The sequence below is a fragment of the Mesoplodon bidens genome, assembly GCF_964165515.1.
Source record: "Mesoplodon bidens genome assembly, chromosome: 10".
Lineage (NCBI taxonomy): Eukaryota > Metazoa > Chordata > Mammalia > Artiodactyla > Ziphiidae > Mesoplodon > Mesoplodon bidens.
The window spans coordinates 47,864,710-47,885,245 of record NC_138172.1 but is presented as its reverse complement, the minus strand read 5'-3'; the positions used below and the strand labels follow the sequence as shown (position 1 = coordinate 47,885,245).

The 20,536-nt window shown below is 43.8% G+C and overlaps 1 protein-coding gene across 1 annotated transcript; it reads left to right on the top strand.

The window, feature by feature from the left end:
- The first annotated feature begins 1,529 nt into the window (after positions 1–1,529).
- Positions 1,530–15,935, top strand: LOC308624143 (uncharacterized protein). The gene is made up of 2 exons (XM_081247128.1): positions 1,530–1,593; positions 11,281–15,935. The coding sequence occupies exon 2, from the start codon at positions 11,292–11,294 to the stop codon at positions 12,729–12,731; it is 1,440 nt and encodes a 479-aa protein (XP_081103254.1). The 5' UTR covers positions 1,530–1,593; positions 11,281–11,291; the 3' UTR covers positions 12,732–15,935.
- Positions 15,936–20,536: the final 4,601 nt, after the last annotated feature.

The window sequence follows — 20,536 nt, the reverse complement described above, 5'->3', positions numbered from 1 at the left end:
CAGACGACTGGAACAGAGCCTCAGCGCACGGATAAGCATCCCTCCTACTGAAACATCAGTTGGCAACATGCTGAGGCCTGGCACTAGGACGCATGTACCAGAGGGCAACCGGACAGCTACCTGGCCCCTTGACACAGCAGCTTGCACGTGTCCTCCAATGGCAGCAGGTTGTCTTTACGGCATTGGCTCCACACCCTCCAGGTTCTCTGATGCTGTCGATAGAAGACATTTGTCCTACAGGGACTGGGCAGTCTCCTGATGTGACTTCAGCCCTTCTTCAAGCAGCCCCTCTCTCCCCAAACCTACTCCTCCAGGATTCCACATATTGGCAAATAGTACCATTGTTCACCCACTAGGTAAGCCTTGTTAGAAGTCACCCATAAGATAAAAGAGCTGGAAGCTGTGGGAAGGTAGAGTTTTGTGTGTCTGTGGGCTGGGAATAAGCAAGTACCCCTGGTTGTGGTGGTGATGGGGGAAGAGACTGTCCTGGAACAGAGCCTCCCTGAGCATCTGGTTCCCCTTGTTGAAAGGGGCCCCAGGGAGTAATGAGTGGTCCCCTTAACAGCTCCTTCTGGCCAGCCTGGTCAGTATTTTGACTCCTGGCTTTGTCACCGGAAAGAGACCCATAACTGCACAGAGGCTAACCTACTTTCCCTTTTTGTTCCCACGCCACAATCTGCTAATCTATGCCACAGCCATGCTTGCTTAATAGAAAGGAAGGCAGAAGCCCACATAAGCAAAACCGAAGAACCGGCCCGAGCCAGAAAGGCCCAAGATGGCAAAAGTCAACTCTCCTGAACCGGTTCTAGTCTGACCACGAGGGCAGCACCTGTGCAGATGAGATGGAAGTGTGTGAAAGCTGCCCTTGCTTCATTACCATGCTAGGACCACTGCCCAAAGTGGAGACTTGTACTTTGCTAGGCAGAACTAGTGCTGAGTGCAAGGGAGCCCAGAGGAATGCTCTTGCTCCTGCTGTTTCTGGAAATCTCCACCTCTTCCCCCAAATTCTGATGGCACACCCACCTCTTACCCCTTAAAAGTTGCAGGCTTCCCTCCCTCAAGGGGAAGGGGGCTTCAGAACAGGAGCTCACCCCTCCTCATTCCTTGATCAACAAATAAAGTTTCTGCTCTGCTGAACCTGGTCTCATTCTATTGAGCCAGAAGCACCTAGCAAGGAAAGACCCAGTTGGGATCCACTCAAGCAGCTGGGGATAAGAAACAGCTTTGATATCATTCTTCTCTGGGGGGAGGGAGCCCTGGAGTGAAGCCCTGCACACACATGGGGAGGGGTGTAGGAAAACAGGACAAGACTGATAGAGATCTGGGGCACGAAGAGAAGGCAGGCGTCCAGCGGGTTAGGTTAGGTGGGGAGTGTGGGGGACAAGCCTACGGGCTGGGCTCAGAGGTCGCCCAGAAAGGCACTAGGGCCTGGGAGAAGCTGAGACGTTGGCCCTCCCTGCTTCCTAGAGGGGCCTAGAGGCCCGGAGCGGCATGCGCGTGCGCGATACGGACCAGCGGAGAGCCCGGAAAGGGGGCTGGCGTGGGGCGGGTCGTGCAGTCCGGGGACGGAGAGTCTCGCAACCGCGGGCGTCGGTGAGCGGGGCAACAGGGGGCGTCGGGGGCTGCCGTGCGGGCGCGGGGTTCCCGGGGGGCGGCGGGTGAGGCTTGGCCTGGAGGCTGCCCCCGGGCGGGGGTCTGGCCAGGGAGCCCGACCCGCCCCGGTGAGGGCGTATCTGCCTGCGCTTCGCTGCCCGGGGCGCGAATTTGGAGTAATGGTTTCTGTGTTTTATCACTTCTCCCAATTATGCAAACAAAGCGTATTCATTACAGGTAATTAGATGACGCGGGTGAGCGTAAGAAAAGTAAAAGTAACTGCAGTCCGTTAATGTTTTTGTCTGGAGGCTTCCTGACCTTTTAAAATTTGTGCATGATTATGCAAACTCTTATACGTATATGTAAATTTTAAACTACGAAACAGGATCCTACTATTGCTTAAAAATTTTCTAGTATTGTAATAAAACAATATTGTGATAATATATGCATAACATTTACCATATGCTACATAAAAATTTACCATTTTAACCATTTAAAGTGTATAATTCAGTAGCATTAAGTACATTCATACTGTTGCTTCTTGAAAATTATATCTTCAACTTCCGGAATGCATTTGTTCCTTTATTGGTTAAAATTGATGCCAGCATTATGACACCACTGAGATATATATTTGCAAGTATAGTTAAAATAAAACATTTTGTTTGCAGTTTATTTCGTATAATACACATTACATGAAGCTGTAAATGCTGAGCAAGTGACGTTTGTGCAGAAAAATAGCAAATTCTTTATTAGGGTGATTATTTCTATTTTCAAAATAAAAGAGTAGTGTCTATAAAATGCAGTTTTTAAATACAAGTAACAGCACTAACCTAAAACCACTCTACTGTCGTCTGACATATAGGCTTAAGAAATAAGAAAATAGTCTCCTTCCTAAGTTAAAAGTGGTGGCAAGGAAAAGAACACCATCCTCTTTCAAACTGTTTGCGGGTCTGTCACCAACCAGGGTTCTTGGCCTCCTTAATCAATAGAAATTGAGAAGAGGCCTGACAAGAAATTCAGGCAAGGCAGCAGGAGGGAGCGAAAACAAGTAACAGGTTCCCTTGCTTGCTCCCTAAAGCGGCGACGGTGGGGGGGGTCTTACTTGGGGTGAGGGTAGAGGTAGGTCTGGGGGTCCCAAATGAGGGGTGGCTTCGGTGGTCTACCCACCCTTGGTGGTGCTGTGTGCAGGGTACACGGGCTATATACTCTGCTTTTGCTCCCAGCTCCTCAGAAGTGGCAGTTGGGTTTTTGGTCTTTTTGTATCTTGTTCATAATTTGCCCTAGCTGCGCCTGGAAGCAGTGATTTTTAGCCCCTTATAGTTTCTTTGTGTTTTGTTGGTGGAGGAGATGTTTGTCCAGGTGCAGGCACTGCAGCGAAGGGTCCCAGGTCCCAGCCTATCTCACTTCCAAACTGAAAACTCCTTAATGTTAGGTCGCTTATTTTGCAAGGAAGTAATTTGCTTAGGGATTTCAGGGAGTTTCCATTTGTTATACTCATGTGTATATGTGTGCATTTTCAGGGACTAACAGATGAGGCTGCTCTTGCATGTTGTTCTCAATGCTGAAGAAAGGCAGACAAATTTTGGTTTAAAAATAAGCCAAAAAGATGGGATTGTTTTGAAGATAAACCTCTATATGTACTTATAAGGAAGGGAAACTGACAAAAACATGAAAAATAGTAGCTATGCCAAGGTTAAGTTTTCTGTGGCTCTGGTATCCAGGAAGTATTAGTGCATGAGCATTCTATGCTGTCATTCTCCAGAGAAAAAATACAGAAAATGTAGTAAAATATAAGTCATTTTACTTTGCAATCTTCAGTATTTTTAATATCAGAAACTGTCTGAAAGAGGTCCCTCAGGTGAGTCGTCATGTGCTCTAGACTGAATTTTTGAGCTTATACTTTTTCTGCCCTGATTTTAGGCCTCTTATCCTCTTTCCTTGTTTTATTATATTACATAAGACCTGTTGCTGTCTTTATTTCATTGTCTGCTCATAAGCTACTCAAGGCCGTGCTTTTTGTCTGCTTTATTCACTGCAGAGACCTTAGTGCCTAGGACATAGTAGGTGCTCAGTAAATATTTGTTAAATTAATGAAAGAAAGAATACAAATTGGAGATGATAAGCATTGACAGTATTCAGTGCCCTTATTGCCAAGTTAATCCATAATATCTAGACATTAATATTTCTAGATAGAAACAAACACAGTAACAACTCAGACTTCTTCAGTTTAAAAACCTTTTTATTTTGGGACTTCCCTGGTGGTCCAGTGATTAAGACTCAGTGTTCCAATGCTGGGGGCACGGGTTCAATCCCTGGACAGGGAACTAAGATCCCACATGCTGCATGGTGCGGCCAAAAAAAAAAAAAAACTTTTTATTTTGACTAATTGTAGACTCACAGAGGGTGTCTGAATTTTACAGAGTTCCCTTATATCTTTACCTGTTTTACCTAAAGGTCGTATCTTGCATAGCCATAGTATAGTCATCAAACTTAAGAAATTTACAGGGGTCCAATACTGTTAATTAAAGTGCTGATTTATTTAGGGTTCATCACTGTCTCACTAATGTTCTTTTTCTGTTCCAGGATCCAATCTAGAATCCCTCATTCCATTTAATTGTCATGTCTTCTTCTCCTTCAGTCTGTGACAGTTCCTCAGTTTTACTTGTTTTTCACGATCTTGACACTTTTGAAGTATTTTATATTTGTAATTTTAGAATGACCCTCTCGATTTGGTTGTCAGATGTTCTCGTGCTTAGATTGAGGATGATGTCAATATGTCTTCTTACTAGTGATACTACTTTTGATCCAGTATTTCTGCCAAGTTTCATCACTGTAAAGTTGCTGTCTTTCCTTTGTAATTAGTAATTATTATTATTATTATTTTTTTTTTTTTTTTTTTTTTGCGGTATGCGGGCTTCTCACTGTTGTGGCCTCTCCCGTTGCGGAGCACAGGCTCCGGATGCGCAGGCTCAGCGGCCATGGCTCACGGGCCTAGCCGCTCTGCGGCATGTGGGATCTTCCCAGACCGGGGCACGAACCCATGTCCCCTGCATCGGCAGGCGGATTCTCAACCACTGCACCACCAGGGAAGCCCTAGTAATTATTTTGAGGAAGACATTTTGAGACTTTGCATAGAAATATCCTTTCTCCTCAACTTTCAGCCACTAATTAGCATTTCTTGGTGGATCTTGTCTGTAGCAGTTATTATTGTGATGTTCTTCTAGGTGCCTTTCATTTCTATTTTTTCTTCTATATTTATTAACTGGAATTCTTTGTGAGGAAGAGTTGTGCCTTTTCTCCCTTTTGTTTATTTACTTAATTATATCAGTTACATCAGTGTGTGATCAGTGTTTATTTTGGGGGTTTATTGCATGTATTGTTATTTATTTTGTGGCTTAAGTTATTCTGAGTTTGGCCATTGGGAGCTCTTTCAAGTTGGCTTCTGTTTCCCCTTACATGCTTCCATCCTGTTGTGTGTCTTTCTCTGATTTTCAGGCACCACAGTTACTCATCTTGTATTTTTACCTCCCCCAGCCCTGGAGTCAACCATTTCTGCAAGGATTTCTGGTTTCATTCATTGTAGAGTGGTACTTAGACACCAAATTTTGGGCACTAGGTTGAGCTTATTTTTTAATTGGCAAATTAGTATAAATATTATTTTAACATTTTAAATGTGTACTAGAATTAATCTTTCTTTAAAAAATTTTTTTTAAATTGAAGTATAGTTGATTTACAATGTTGCACCAATCTCTGCTGTACAGCAGAGTGACTCAGTTAAACACATATAGACTTCTCTTTTAAAATACTCTTTTCCATAATGGTTCATCACAGGATATTGAATATATTTCCCTCTGCTCTACAGTGGGATCTTGTTGTTTATCCATCCTATATATAATCATTTACATCTGCTAATCCCAAACTCCCAGTCCTTCCCTCCCCCAGCCCCCTCCCCCTTGGCAACCACAAGCCTGTTCTCTATGTCTATGGGTCTGTTTCTATTTTGTAGATAGGTTCATTTGTGCCATATATTAGATTCCATATATAAGTGATATCATATGATATTTGTTTCTCTTTCTGACTTACTTGACTTAGTATGATAATCTCTAGTTGCATCCATGTTGTTGCAAATGGCATTATTTCGTAGAAGCAATCTTTAGTGGCAATTGCCTTAGAAACTTATTTACTTACTATCAGCGTATAAAGTAAACCTTATGTACACTCTCACTGGGCAGGAAAAGCATGAGAACAAGAGACTACTTAATGAGGATTTTAAAAGGAAATCAAAATTACATTGCATATAAGCTGATAAAAGAAAATGACAGAAAGAAGAAAATGTCCCTGAAAAATGCCCACATGATTGCTTGGGATTTCCCCTGTTCTTTTGAAAGCGATTTTCATTTGGGAATGAAACTGGGCGGAGAGATGAAGCTCTATGGGAGAAGAGGCCTGCTCCATCTCAGGTTGCCCCCCAGGCCTGGGGGCTCCCATTGTGGTATAATCTTAACAAGTTGATGAATGAAGCTTTTCTTCTGTCCTCAGAAGCTAGTTGGGACCTGGAAGGAACCCTGAGGCATTAGGATACCTGAATTTAATTGGGCAGTTTCAGCTCACTGGCCCCATCTCTTTACTATGCTGTGGGGCTTTCATTCAGACTTCGAAAGGCCCAAGAGGTCATTAACTTTTTTTTTTTAAAGGAATGGTTTTCTTTAAAAAAAATTTTTTGGCTGTGTCGGGTCTTAGTTGTGACATGTGGGATCTTTGTCTCAGCATGTAGGAATTGTGCTGCACTGGCTTCTCTCTAGTTGTGGTGCTCGGGCTCCATGGTGTATTGGCTCTCTAGTTGTGGCATGCGGGCTTAGTTGCCCCACGGCATGTGAGGTCTTAGTTCCTTGACCAGGGATTGAACCATCGTCCCCTGCATTGGAAGGCGGATTCTTTAACACTGGACCACCGGGGAAGTCCCAGGAAGTACTAACTTTTATCCATGTTCATAGTTGCAGGGGCTGGGCTCAGAGGGCTGGAATCTTTTGCCATATACACAGGCAGTTGCCCTCATTTTTCTGTTGGTCCGTCTTCTCATCACCTCTTTACAAATATTTCACTGACCTCTTTGGACATTTCTGCAGCAGCTGCTTCAGAACAGTTCGGCTTGGAGGCTTATGTTTGGTGCTGACTTCCCTGTGGGTCTCAATTTCCTGAGATAGGTCAGTGCCATTTACATTTCCCGCTGGGTGCGTTTCTTCAAAATATTTCTCCCTGGTCTCCAGTTGATTCTGTTGAGTCTCACTCCCGGATTTCTCTGCACCTGAGTGTCCTTCTCTTCCCCAGTCTGTTCTGCAAGTTTGGCTGGGAAAGTCTCTCACCTCTTTCTCTGACTCAGCTCCCTCCTGAGCAGCTCCTGTTGGTGCTGCTGCGGCTCAGCAAGGCTGGAGCCTGCCCCTGCCGCTCCCGAAGCACCTTTCCTCTTCAGCCTCCTCTTGTTGTTGTGTCTTCAAGTCTCTTTTTATAGGCCTGCAGTTATGTACCTTATCACTTCTCAGTTTTCCTTTGCTTTTGTTTTCTCTGTGTATTTATTTTCCTTACCCCACCCCCTTCTTTCACAACGAAGTTTCATTTCTCTGCCAGAACTTCAGCAGCTTCCAAAGTAGTTCTTCAATTGATTCTCCATCCCCTTGTAGCAGCACTGCAGTTTCTTTTATCCGAGTGATGACAGGCTTTCTGGTGTGAGCCTTCTTCCCATCTCAGTTTACGGTTGTCTCTTTTTTGTCAGTCCTAGTAGTGCTCGCTGAGTCCAGGAGACATTGCCTAGGTATTGGTTTGTAGCAAATATAGGAGATGATGGACTCTGTTTTAATCGTGGATGAAGGTAGTGATTTTTTTGAAATTTGCTTAACCATGGTGGGAGACAGAGGGTTCCATGCTCTCAGGGAAAGCTAGCCGTCATCTGTGATTTGGTACACAGAGCAGTGGGGCCAGTTTGCAACAGGTGCCAAGGCCTGCTGTCAATATAATTTTCATATATAGTCTGAGGTGCGGGTCTAACTTCATTCTTTTGTATGAGTACATCCAGTTGTCCCAGCACCATTTGTTGAAGAGTCTCTTTCCCCTTTAAGTGGTCTTGGGACTTCCGTCAAAAATAAGTTGACTGTAGATGTATCGGTTTATTTCTGGACTCTTAATTTATTTCACTGGTATATGTCTATCCTTATGCCAGTATCACACTGTCTTGATGAGTGCTGCTTTGTCAAATGTTTTGAAATTGTGAAGTGTGAATCCTTCAACTTTTTTTTTTTTTTTTTTTTTTGGCTGTGCCGTGCAGCTTGTGGGATCTTATTTCCCTGACCAGGGATTGAACCCAGGCGATGGCAGTGAAAGTGCCAAGTCCTAACCACTGGACCGCCAGGGAATTCCCTCAGCTTATTTTTATTTTTCAAGTTTCTTTTGCCTTGTACTGGAACTCTTGAATTTTCAGTGAATTTTTTTATTATCAGCTTGTCAATTTCTGCAAAGGAACCAGCTGGGTTTCTGAAAGGGATTGTGTTGAATCTGAATATCAATTTGGGGAATATCTGTTAGATGTGGGTTTAAAGAAAAGAGAATGTAAATTAAAGGTTTTGACTGATGTCTGGAATCATTAACAAAACGTGGGAAGATAGGAAATGAAGATAGTAAGAAGATGCGTTTTTGACACTGAGTTTATGCTACTATGGAACACCAGATGAAATGTTCAGTAGGCAATTAGAGCTTGTGTCAGATGTGGAGGAGAGAACAAGGAACTGTGAGAGCAGCATTAGAGAATGAGATTTCTGAGAGATGGAAAGGAGAACCTCTGAGACCTGAACACCTACAGTGTCCGTGATGAGAGGGCAAGTGAAGGAAGAGAAGCCAGGGAATGAGGGGCAGAGAGGTGAGGGGGAGGCCAGGCAGGCTGCTGCTGGGGAAGTCATGGGAGAGAAGGTGGTCAGAAGTGTAGCGTCCTTCCGAGAGTGGGAGAGAGAGGGCTGGAAGGAACCGCCAGTTCGGTTTGAACAGGGACCTTCTTGCCTCCAGGAAAAGTTCACAGCTCACAAAGGATAATGCCTTTATGGAACAGGGATGAGGGTCTGTGTGTGTGGAGCCACCTGGGTTCTCCTGAATCCACTTGCTGGGATACAGACCTCATTGGAGCCAAGAGCAGGGCTGGTCCCACTCAGAGCTTTCTTTCCTCCCTCAGCTCAGCATGCTTCCCCGGTGCCTGCCCTTCCCCAAGTGGGGAACGTAGGAGACCAAGCAGCGGCAACTGTGCTCCGGATGGTCAGGCCCCAGGTGAGCTTCCTGAGTTCCAAGTCTGTGGCCCAGGAATAGCTAGAGCTTATCTCTGGGCCTCTGGCCCGTTCTGAGTCTGCTCCTGTGGCTTCCCTGCCTAACTGCTTCCCCTGGAGCTGCTCCTGTCCACTGAGTTCATTGACTGTATCTTGCCCTGGACTTCTCCTCTTATTAATGTGTCCTTTCAGCTTCCCACCCTCCCCCCACCCCTTTTGCCACCAGGGCCCCGACCCTGTGCTCTCAGTGCCTCTAATGACTCTGCCCCTCAGACTGGGAATGTCCCTGAGCAGTAGAAACTTGTCATTCCACGAGGCTGCAGTGTTCGAGTTCCTGTCTGTGGACTATACTCAGCAAAAGTGGAAAGGTCTGGCACTCAGCCAGAGAGCCCTGTACTGGAACATCGTGCTGGAAAATTGCTGCAGCCTGGCCTCACTGGGTAATGACTCTGTTCCCCGGTACTTAGAGTCTGTCTTCCTTACACTTTCTTTGGTATATTCATTTTCTTTTTAAACTTTTTATTATGAAAATACAAAAAGACAAAGGGAGAGAATAGTATAATGAACCCCTCTCCATCATCACCCACTTTAATAGTTATTAACATTCTCCTTATTATTCACTGAGCTGGGCCAGTTTATTAGAGTTTGTAGTTGGAGGGAGTAGAGTGCCATTCAGTTAGTTATTGAACGTGATGAGCTAAGTTACTTACAGTAAGTGAGCAGTTGTTGTAAGCAATGAGCTAAGTTACTTACAGTAAGACTAAAGGAATGGACGCCCTGAACAGACTGACCAGCTATAGACCAGACTTCAGGAAACGAAGTCTTCTGGGGACCTGGGGACCTGGGAACCTCAACAGTGGAAGTGAAAGGATTTTTACACCAGTGTCGTAAGACAGCTGTGCCCTGCGTATCCGTTTTCTCCTCCCACTGATACCCATTCTCTTTACTCTGAATCTTTTTTCCCCCTCCAAGCTCCTTCTTAAGTAGACTTTGTGTTTCCTCCTATGTTCTGCTTGCTGTGGCTCCTGATGGTTGCCTTCTCTCCATGCATCGTTTCAGCTTGAGCTCTTACTTGTAATTTCCTTAGTTTTTCCTACCTTCCATTCAGAATTTATGTAGAAAGGGACTCCAAGGGTGGTTCAGCTATTAAATATCATCTTTGTTTGAGCAGAGCTTTGGCCCAGGCCATGCAGAGGTGGATGACCAATCTACAGATAAGCTACACTGGGGTCTAGTGCTTGGCCCTGTTCCAGTCACCTGTTGTCCATCATGGGATGAGCTGGGTTGCTTGGCACAAAGCATGGTTGCCTCAGCTTCCCCTTCAGAAAGACTGGGGCAGGGCTGCTTCCTGGAAGGGGCTGTTGTCAGGGCAGGTTCTGGGGTTGACCGGTCTAGGACAGTAGCCTACTCTGGAGAGGGTGAGCTTAGAATCAAGGAACCAAATATCTTTAACTTTCCGTATGCTAAGGTAGTATGATGGCTTGCGGCCTTGGTTAAGATGTGATTGAAAGGAACCAATATTTCTGTGTTTAGCTATGATCGTGATTGCTCTGCCTTCTCCCAACTTTTGTATTCAAAAATTCTAGAATTCAAAAGCAGATACTCTGCTGGTCAGTCTCATTATGACTCCAGATTATCAAGATACAAAACATGTATTTTGATTTACGTTTCAAATTATAAAAATTAATTTTTATAGGAGTGCCTACTGGCACCTACCAGTCCAGTGCTCCAGGGACTAGGGGATACCTAATTTTACAGCTTTGCTTTCCCTTTCAATACTTTTCCCCAGTATTTCTCTACCCATGGCTTCTCCAAATCTTGTCACTGTCCTGTTATACCAGAATCACTTCTTTATGTACACTTTTTCCTAATCACATCCTCATAATATAAATTTCCCTTCTACTCTCAGGTTTGCCCACATTGTTTCTCATATTTGTTTTGAGGTATTTGCCACCACTCTCTCTCCCCAACGTCTTTGCTGAGAACTGTGGAACCATACAATGTCATGGTTGGAAAGGACCTTAGGGTTCCTCATTTTACTAAGGAGACATCGCATCTAAGTGACTTCTGGAAGATCACACCATGCTTTACAGTCTGGTCTCTTGCCTTTCAACTGGCCTATTCACTTGGCTGAGCTGGCTCAGCATCCCTCTGTCCTGAGGGCTGTTCTTCCGCCCGCCTCCACTGACCAGCTTCCCTTCTTTGTTTTTCTGTCCATGAAGAAAAATTTGAGCCATTTCCCATTTTCTCTCCTGTTCTTAATTTGTCTCCTCATTCCTTACCTGTAATGTGAAGTTTTTTCAAGTACATAGACTCCTGATGATTCTCTTTCTTCAGTAGGACAAGAAATGAGTGAAAGTTGTTTTCTTCTTTCTTTTGGCAGCAGGTGAGAACAGGATGGAGAGTTCAGAGTTGCCTCCAAAGCAGGAAATTTCTAAAGTTTTGAAGTCATCTAATAGGACCTCAGTAGTACTCTGTGGAATGATTCCCGGAGGACCAGAATCTGGAGATGCCTGTGAAGAGGCTTTAGAGAAGCTAGAAGTTCAACCCTCATGTGAACAAGGGACCAGACTGGAAAGCGATTTCTTGGAAATAACACAGCAAGATAAAAATAAATCCACAAAAGATGGGTGTGATGAATATAAGGAACTTGGGGGACATTCAGACCTGTCTTCCAGTCCTGCAGAACATCAGGGAGTTCTAAAGGGGCAGAAATTCTATCGATGTGATGAATGTGGCAAAGCTTTTAATTGGAGTTCTCACCTCATTGGGCATCAGAGAATCCACACTGGGGAGAAACCCTATGAGTGCAATGAGTGTGGCAAGACCTTCAGGCAGACCTCTCAGCTTATAGTCCATCTCAGAATCCACACAGGGGAAAAGCCCTATGAATGCAGTGACTGTGGAAAGACCTATCGCCATAGCTCCCATCTCATTCAACACCAGAGACTCCATACTGGGGAGAAACCGTATAAATGTATTGAATGTGGAAAAGCTTTCAATGAGAGTTCCAAACTCTTTGACCATCAGAGAACCCATACTGGGGAGAAACCATATGGATGCAATGAATGTGGAGCAGTCTTTAGTCGGAGTAAAAGCCTTGTCCGCCATCAGGTACTTCACAGTGGTGAGAAACCTTACAAGTGTAATGAGTGTGGGAAAGCTTTCTGTTCTAACAGAAATCTTATTGACCATCAGAGAATCCACACTGGGGAGAAGCCTTATGAGTGTAATGAATGTGGCAAGGCCTTCAGTCGAAGTAAATGTCTTATTCGACATCAGAGCCTCCACACTGGGGAAAAACCATTCAAATGCAGTGAGTGTGGGAAAGCTTTTAATCAGATCTCTCAACTTGCTGACCATGAGCGAATTCATACTGGAGAAAAACCCTTTGAATGTAATGAGTGTGGTAAGGCATTCAGTCTGAGTAAATGTCTCATTAGACATCAGAGACTTCACACAGGTGAAAAGCCCTATAAATGCAATGAGTGTGGAAAATCCTTCAATCAAAACTCATACCTCATTATTCATCAGAGAATTCACACTGGTGAGAAACCTTATGAATGTAATGAATGTGGGAAGGTCTTCAGTCATAATTCTAGCCTTATGGTACATCAGAGAACCCATACTGGGGAGAAACCATATAAATGCAAAGATTGTGAGAAAGCCTTTCGTGACAGCTCACAACTCACTGTGCACCAAAGAGTTCACACTGGAGAGAAACCCTATGAATGTATTGAGTGTGGGAAAGCCTTCAGTCAGCGTTCTACTTTCAATCACCACCAGCGAACTCACACTGGAGAAAAGCACTCAGGTCTGGCTCGGTCTGTTTCTTAAGGCATGATTCTCTAAGACAGCAAGGAACTCTGAGTTAAGGTTTCTATATAAGAAGTATGCTCACCCTGGTCTCCTCTTGGAACCACTAATCCAAGTGGATCATTCCCTAAATGCTCTTTGGTGGTCAGGAAGGTGGGAGAGTGGGAGTAACAGTACCGTCCTTCCCCACTAAGGATTACACATTTCATGTGCTTGTAGGTTTCCTTTTCCTTTCACCTTTTTTTTTTTTTTTTTTGGCCACGCCATGCGGCTTGCAGGGGAGCTTTCCCGACCAGGGATCAACCCATGCCCTGAGCAGTGAAAGCAAGGAGTCCTAACCAGTGGACCACCAGGGAATTCCCTTCTTTCACTTTTAAAAAAAATTAAACTCTATCTTGTTTCTTAATTATTTGTCCCATAATTATATTCTTAAGGAAAGAGATATTTCCTTATTCTATTCCATCTCCTCCATTTTACCATTTATATAAAGTCATTCTCCAAGACTCTGAGTCATTCTTTCTACCTCTTGAATGTGGCCCTTTTAAAACTACTTTAATCTAGACTCTCATCACTTGTGTTCTCTACCTAGAAAAGCTTTTCTTCCTGTTGGCCAATCTGTGTCCCTTGAACCTTTAAGATCTAGGTCATCTCTGAAGGAGTTTCTTCTTCAAATGCTCCTTTTTTCCTCCTAACCTGTTGATTGACCTCAGTGTTTTGAATTAACCTGTGCTATAATTTGCAATTGTTATATAATTGCCTTGTCAATTCTCAACCTAATGCCCCTTTGTGTCCTTTTATACTAACTTCATGTTGCCTTTGAGGTTGGGTATAGTATCTATTTCTTTTAGCATATAGATAATACTTTGCATATTCTAGTTGTTAAATAGCTTTTAAAAACTCACCTCTCCAACTGAACCATGCTTAAAGTGGGCATGAACTCCCCTTTCACCACCAGACCTAAAATTTCTAAAGATAGGTATCATAGTATATCACATACAAAGGCCTCATTCATATCTTCTCCTTGTGTCCTTTAGAGTCTTACTACTGTTACCTCAGCCTCGGAGAGTTAATGGATTTGTGTTTGAGTGTGTGCGTGTGTGTGTTTGTATGTATGTATCTAGGTATTGGAGGCAGCTGTCATGTTCCAGTGATAATGTACTTTGTCATGAACATGGACTCCGGTTCTGTACTAGCTTTCTCCACCCTGCTGTCTAAGTAAACAAGAACAGCATCAAAGTTTACTGCAAAGAAGACTCAACTTCCATGGAAATTTCAACTCCTAGCATTCTTGGATGATTGGAATGAACAGTAATGAAGTTTGTGACAAGATAATAGAGTCACACCATTCTGATTTCCTTACCAACTAGTTCTAGATGCCTGCAACTGTCATCTGATTTTTAGGTGAGAGGTGTATGCTTAATTATTGTGATTATCTTCTGGGCCAACTTTCATACCTCAAAGGCATAAGAAAATCTTTTCAGGGGATTTCCTCTTCTGCAGTCATGTATCAGACACAAGTTTTTCTTTCCATCCTTGTAGCAGGGCCTCAATGCTAGGGGAACTTTGCCCCTGGTAGCTACCCCCTTCCTCTTAGCAGTATGACAGGATCAGCAGTGTGGCAGAGGAGGAGGTGGTTAGAGGGGCAATGTCAGGCACATAACCTAGAGGAGAGAGATTTTTGTGAGCTGTGATTTATGTCTCTGAGACAGTGGAGAAGAAGGGGAAGAGAGTTAAGGCTCAAGAAAATAAGAATTAGATATGATTCTGGGTGAGGCATCTCAGAAAAGGTTAGAGTGTTTATTAGGAGCCTAAAAAATTACCAAACCGAGGACAGAACTGGAAATTTGCCATTTGTGAGTATTTTAAATTTCTGTTATAGCTCTATTTTTGGTGTTTATTTTCATTTTTTTTAAACCGATAGGACTTTCTTTTTTAAAGTGTTTTACTTTGGAAGCTCCCAGATTCCAGGGGAGAGCCTAACCCTATATGAACACACGGGTCCAGCCCTCTACTCTGATTTCAACATGACTGGTTATGTCTTTAGTAGAGAACCCTCTGTCGAGTATTGTAATTTTTTATCTTCTGGTTCTGCTCATACCGTACCACACTAAGTCTCTGGAGGGAGGGATCCAGCACTGTTCATAACCCTGTTAGCTGACCACCACCCGTCCGAGTTAGGTGCTAAGTAGCAGTGAATGTCCTCATTTGCTAGAAAAGCACTCAGGCTCTTGGTTGGAGGAAAAGGGGCTATGTTTGAAAGCCACACCTCAATTTCTACTGGTTATTGCTAGTATTTTAATAATTAGTGATTTAAAAAAAATTTACTTGGATCCAGTTACCTTGCTAGATTAGTTTTTTTTTTTTTTTTGTGGTACGCGGGCCTCTCACTGTTGTGGCCTCTCCTGTTGCGGAGCACAGGCTCCGGACGCGCAGGCTCAGCGGCCATGGCTCACAGGCCCAGCTGCTCCGCGGCATGTGGGATCTTCCTGGACCGGGGCATGAACCTGTGTCCCCTGCATCAGCAAGCGGACTCTCAACCACTGCGCCACCAGGGAAGCCTTTAGATTAGTTTTTGTTTGAAGAGTTTTTCAGTTTCGTTTCCTTGCTTTTCTAGGTATACAATAAATAACGATTAGTGTTCTCTTAATTCTAATCTGTATGCCACTTAACGTCGTGCATGAGCACAAATATTTTAAAAATGTTGAATAGTGAATAACAGGCATTCAGTGTCTTGTTCCTAACTTTCAGGAGAAAGGTTTTTTAGGATTTCACAGTTTTATATGGCATTCACTCTCATTGTTTCTGATAAATATTCTACTCTGGGAAGTTTTCTTCTATTCCTGTTTTTAGAAGAAGCAATATGTTATAGTGGTAAAGAGCACAGATTTTGTGCCTGGAAGCCTAGGTTCAAATCCTGCCTCCACCACTTTCTTGAGGTGTGTGATCCTGGGCAAGTTGCTTTGCTTCCTTTTGTCTTCCATGTGTAAAATGGAGCTACCTCATAGGGCCTTGAGGATAAAATCAGTTCTTAAGTGTAACACACTTGAAATAATACTTGGCATGTAGTATACCCTATAGCAAATTATTATTATACTTAAGTTTTTATTAGGAATGGATGCTAAGTTCTGTCAGACTTTTTAAAATCTGTTGGTGTTATGTTATGGTTTTATCATTCTTTTCAGAATCGATTTTGCTGGCAAGTTTCCAAATGAAATTTCCTTGTGTTCCTGGAATAAAATCCATTTTTTGTGGTGATTTTATTTTATTTTTAAAATACAGAACTAGATTCAATTTGCTTTGCAAATGGAATTTGGAAGTTTTGTTTTTTTCTCTTTTATTACCTGGAAGAGTTTGCATAATGAGGGGATTATTCTTTGAAGCATAAAAATAACTGGGCCTGATCCCTTTTTGGGAGGAAGGGGATTGGGAGGGACATATCTTTAGCAGCTGTCTTAGTTTGGGTTGCTATAACAAAATACCATAGACTGGGTGGCTTAAACAACAGCCATTTATTCCTTACAGTTCTGGAGGCTGGGAAGTCCAAGATCAAGTTGCCAACATGGTCAGGTTCTGGTAAAGATCCTTTGAGTCTTGGCTGCCGTCACCTTCTTGCTATAGCCTCACATTGTAAAGAAAGAGAGCAGCTCTCTGTCTCTTCCTCTTCTAATAGGGACATTACTTCCATCATTAATGCCCTACCCACGTAAACTAATCTAACCCCAGTTACTTCCCAAAGGCCCAACTCTACATACCATCACCCTGGGGATTAGGGCTTTAATATATGAATTTCAAGGAGGCAAACATTTGGTCCGTAAGTTCTGAGTCCGGCTTCCCCAGATTCATGTCCTCCTCATTTGCAGAATAAGTTAATTCCATCCCAACAGCCCCAAAGTCTTAATTCAGCATTAACTCTGAAGTCCACAAAGTCTCATCTAAATCAGATATGGGTGAGATTTGAGCTATGATTCCTCCTGAGGCAGAGTTCCTCTCCAGCTGTGAACCTGTGAAACCAGACAGGTTATGTGCTTCCAAAATACAGTGCTGGGACAGTTAAAGGATCAACATTGTATGTTGAAAAAACCTGCAGTTCTTCCCTACTGTGTCACCTTCACTACTCACAACGTTTCAGTTCTTACACTTGAGGTCACCAGATGTGTGGGTGTCTTCCCCCACACTAATTCTCTGCAACACCAGCTGGGTGTCCTCCTATTTAACTCAATTCTGACACTACGTGGAAATAGATCGCACAGCTTAAGGGCTTAGTCTCATAAGACTCACACATACCTCATCCCCCCACCCCACCCCCACCAACTTTAGATACTAGTTCCAAGCCCAAGTTATCACCTGTGTTACTGACCAACCAGCTATAGATCAGAGGTTCCAACAACCCCCTCTTTGGGTTTTGCTAGAGTGGCTCACAGAACTCAGGAAAACAGTTTACTTACATTTACCAGTTTATTATAAAGGTATATGATAAAGGATACATATGAATAACCAGATGAAGAGATACATAGGATAAGGTCTGGAAAGGTCCTGAGCACAAGAGCTTCTGTCCCTGTGGAGTCAGGATGTGTCACCCACTGGGGAGCTCTCTGAACCTGGTTCTATTGGGATTATTATGGAGGCTTTGTCGTGTAGGCATGGTCAATCATTAAGTCCATTCCCAGCCCTTCTCTCTTAATCAGGAGAACGGGACTGGGGGAAGGGGGCTGAAAATTCCGAGCTCTGAATCATGGCGTGGTCTTTCTGGTGACCAGCTCTCATCCAGGAGCTCACCCAGAGTTGCTTTATTAGAATAAAAGATGCTCCTATCACTTAGGAAATTACAAAGGTTTCAGGACCCCTGTGTCAAGAACCAGGGTCAAAGACCAAATATTAGAATAAAAGATGCTCCTAGAGCTCTTATGACTTAGAAAATTACAGGGGTTTCAGGGGCTCTGTGCCAGGAACTGGGGGCAGAGACCATTGTAATCTCACACATTCCAATTTCAAAAAGGAGAAATCAGAAGGAAGAAAGTGTGCTAGGGCCTGAGCAAGTCCAAAACTTAGCAAAGCAAGTTACATGAGATCTTAAGGCTCAAGAATAACTTTTTGGTCGGTCCTCTGCCCTCCAGGACCACTGGGGTGATGGTCCCACCTTCTGGATGCTCTGGGGAGCATCCAGAGCTCAGACAGAGTCAGAGCTCCAGGGGAGTCTATCCCAAGGCTCTAGGTGGATCTGTACCCATGGCTTCTGTGGAAGCTGTCTGGTCTGTTTGAAACTGAGGTGGTAAACCCTGATCATCTCTGAATCACCTTTAGGGTTATTCTTCCTTTGTCTTGAAGAATAAGCACACTTTTGCAATCTGTCTTCATTTCTCATTTTAGGACTTCAGATGCAGTCAAATTGGAGGTTAGGGCTTCAACATGTTAATTTAGGGAGTACACAATTTAGTCCATAGCAATACCTCAATTCCCCTGCAATACACTGCCAGTGGTAGGCCTAGATCTGCAGCAAGCCCAGTTATCCCCAGAACTACTTTTCATCCACTGTGTTGACGTCCTCATTGCTGGCCTGACCAAGAAACAAGTTGACCAGTCCGTACATAAGGTTGTAGATCTTATGACATGCAGGAAGGGCCGACAACACTGATGAGATGCAGGGACCTGCTCAAAAGTGCAGTTTCTGGGAGCCACCTGGGCCAGTAATCGGAGTATTCCTGATAAAGTCAGCCGAAAACTGCTGTCCTTGGCAGCCCCCACCAGCAAGAAAGAGCCTCCATAACTGATAGGCCTTCTTGGCTATCAGAGGTAACATGTATCAAATCTGGGTATTCTTTTGGTCCTTTATGTCATGGTTACCCACAAGACAGCCATCCTTGGATGGGATCCCCAACAGCAGCAGACTCTAGAGGCTGTGCAAGATGCATTGGCATGGACCCTGTCATTGGGACCAATGGTGCTTGCCAGCCTTCTGGAGCTCCACATCTTGGCGTTTACTTGTGAGGATTGGAGCCTATGGCAACAAGAGGCTGCTACTTGTGTACATAGGCCCCTTGGGTTTTGGACCGGTGAATACTGAAGATAGCTGCCAGATACACCCCCTTCAAATGGCAACTCCTAGCTGGTTTTTGGCCCTAATGGAAACAGAGCTCCTGACCACCAAAGCCCTGTATGTGACCTTAAGACCCGAGCTGTCCATCCTCAAGTGAGTACTCACTTATCCTACTAATAAAATAGGACAGGCTCATCAAAATGCTATCATTAAATGGAAATACTACATCCAAGATCAAGCCTGAGTGGGATTCCAGGGTGTCAGCCAACTCCATGAAGTAGCTGCCTTTCCAGAAAAGGCTGAACAGGCTGTAGACTCTCGCCACTCCCTTAGTGAAGTGCAGCCCATGGCTCAAAGATGTTCCAGCTGATGGTATGGTTTGTGTTTGCACTTTTTAAAAATGAGTTGGTCAGTCAGATGCAGCCAGAAGAGGAGACAGAGGAGAGGCACAGGAGAAAAAAAGACCCAAGCTTTATTATACTCACTGATCCTAGAGACAGGAGGCATGGCACTCCACGCTGGACCACGTGGGTAAGCCACCAGGGTGGTGAAGAGTCAGGGGTCAGGAGTGAGGGGAAGGTTTAGGTCATGGTCTTTACAGGGATTTTCAAGGGAAAGGCAAGGCAGGATTTGATGGGTTTGGGGCTGAAGGGGTGGTTCCTAGTTGCCTAGCACCTGGCCCTGGGATGATAAAAGCAGAGGAATATTGTCTCCTGGGGTGTATGGGCCAGTGGAGGTGGTGAGGCTCTGGACTGGTTAGTTTGCATATCAAAGACATGCCTCTGGCTGGGACATTTGCTACCTCTAAGAATTGGCTAGCCCTAGGAAGGGCAGTCTCCCCAGCCAGAGTGGTTTTCTTGGGGGGGATGTCAAACATCATAGCATACAGAAAATTTAAAAAATATTTAAGTACAATCAGTCCCCTGAAATTTTGGCATCATGTTAACGAAAGTTTGGGGTGATGATAATGGAGATGTTTAGAGAGTAGGGCAAAGTTGCCCTAAACAACATAGAAAAGATTTTATTACGAGAGTAGAATAGAGGAACATTCTATTCTAGAATGTAGAATTATAAGGAATTATAATGTCGAATTATAAGGAATCTCTGCAGGCCAACCCATAACTAAGTTTCCCATTTTTATGGCATTAGCCAAGAAAAATAGATTTGAAATTTTGGGAGTCTAATATCCTCAAGGTTAAGAAAAACAACCAATCACAAACAAGTCACTGGGTTTTCCCAAATAAATTCAACCACTTCAGCTATAGCCAATCAAGCAATTTCCTTGCTTTTCTTCCTTGTCCTCTCTATAAAAAACCTTGCATCTAGCTCCTGTTGGTGGAGTGGTCCTAATTACTTCCAGGTCAGTGCTGATTTGAATTGATGTTTGCTCAAATAAACTCTTAAAAATTTTAATGTCTCAATTTATCTTTTAACAGTACCAACTGTTGGTGATGTTAAAGGGACATAGAAATTGTCATGACTCCTAGTGGAAATAGGCTGAGTTTTTTTTTTTTGTTTGTTCTGTTTTGTTTTTGTTTTCTGGCCGCACCTTGTGGCTTGTGGGATCTTAGTTCAATGACCAGGGATTGAACCCGGGCCCTCGGCAGTGAAAGCGTGGAGTCCTAACCACTGGACCGCCAGGGAAGTCCCAAGGCTGAGTATTTTAGTGAGAAATCTTGTATTGCTTGGAGAACAGCGTGAACACAATTTAGAATGTAAAGATAAAACTCAGAATTGGTCCCTTCCATCCAGGAGCTCTCAAGCCAGCAAGGGGCATAAGATCTATAAAAAC

What these genes read in the sequence shown, in the direction of transcription:
- LOC308624143 (XM_081247128.1), top strand. Translation starts at nt 11,292, where the DNA reads ATGGAGAGTTCAGAGTTGCCTCCAAAGCAGGAAATTTCTAAAGTTTTG.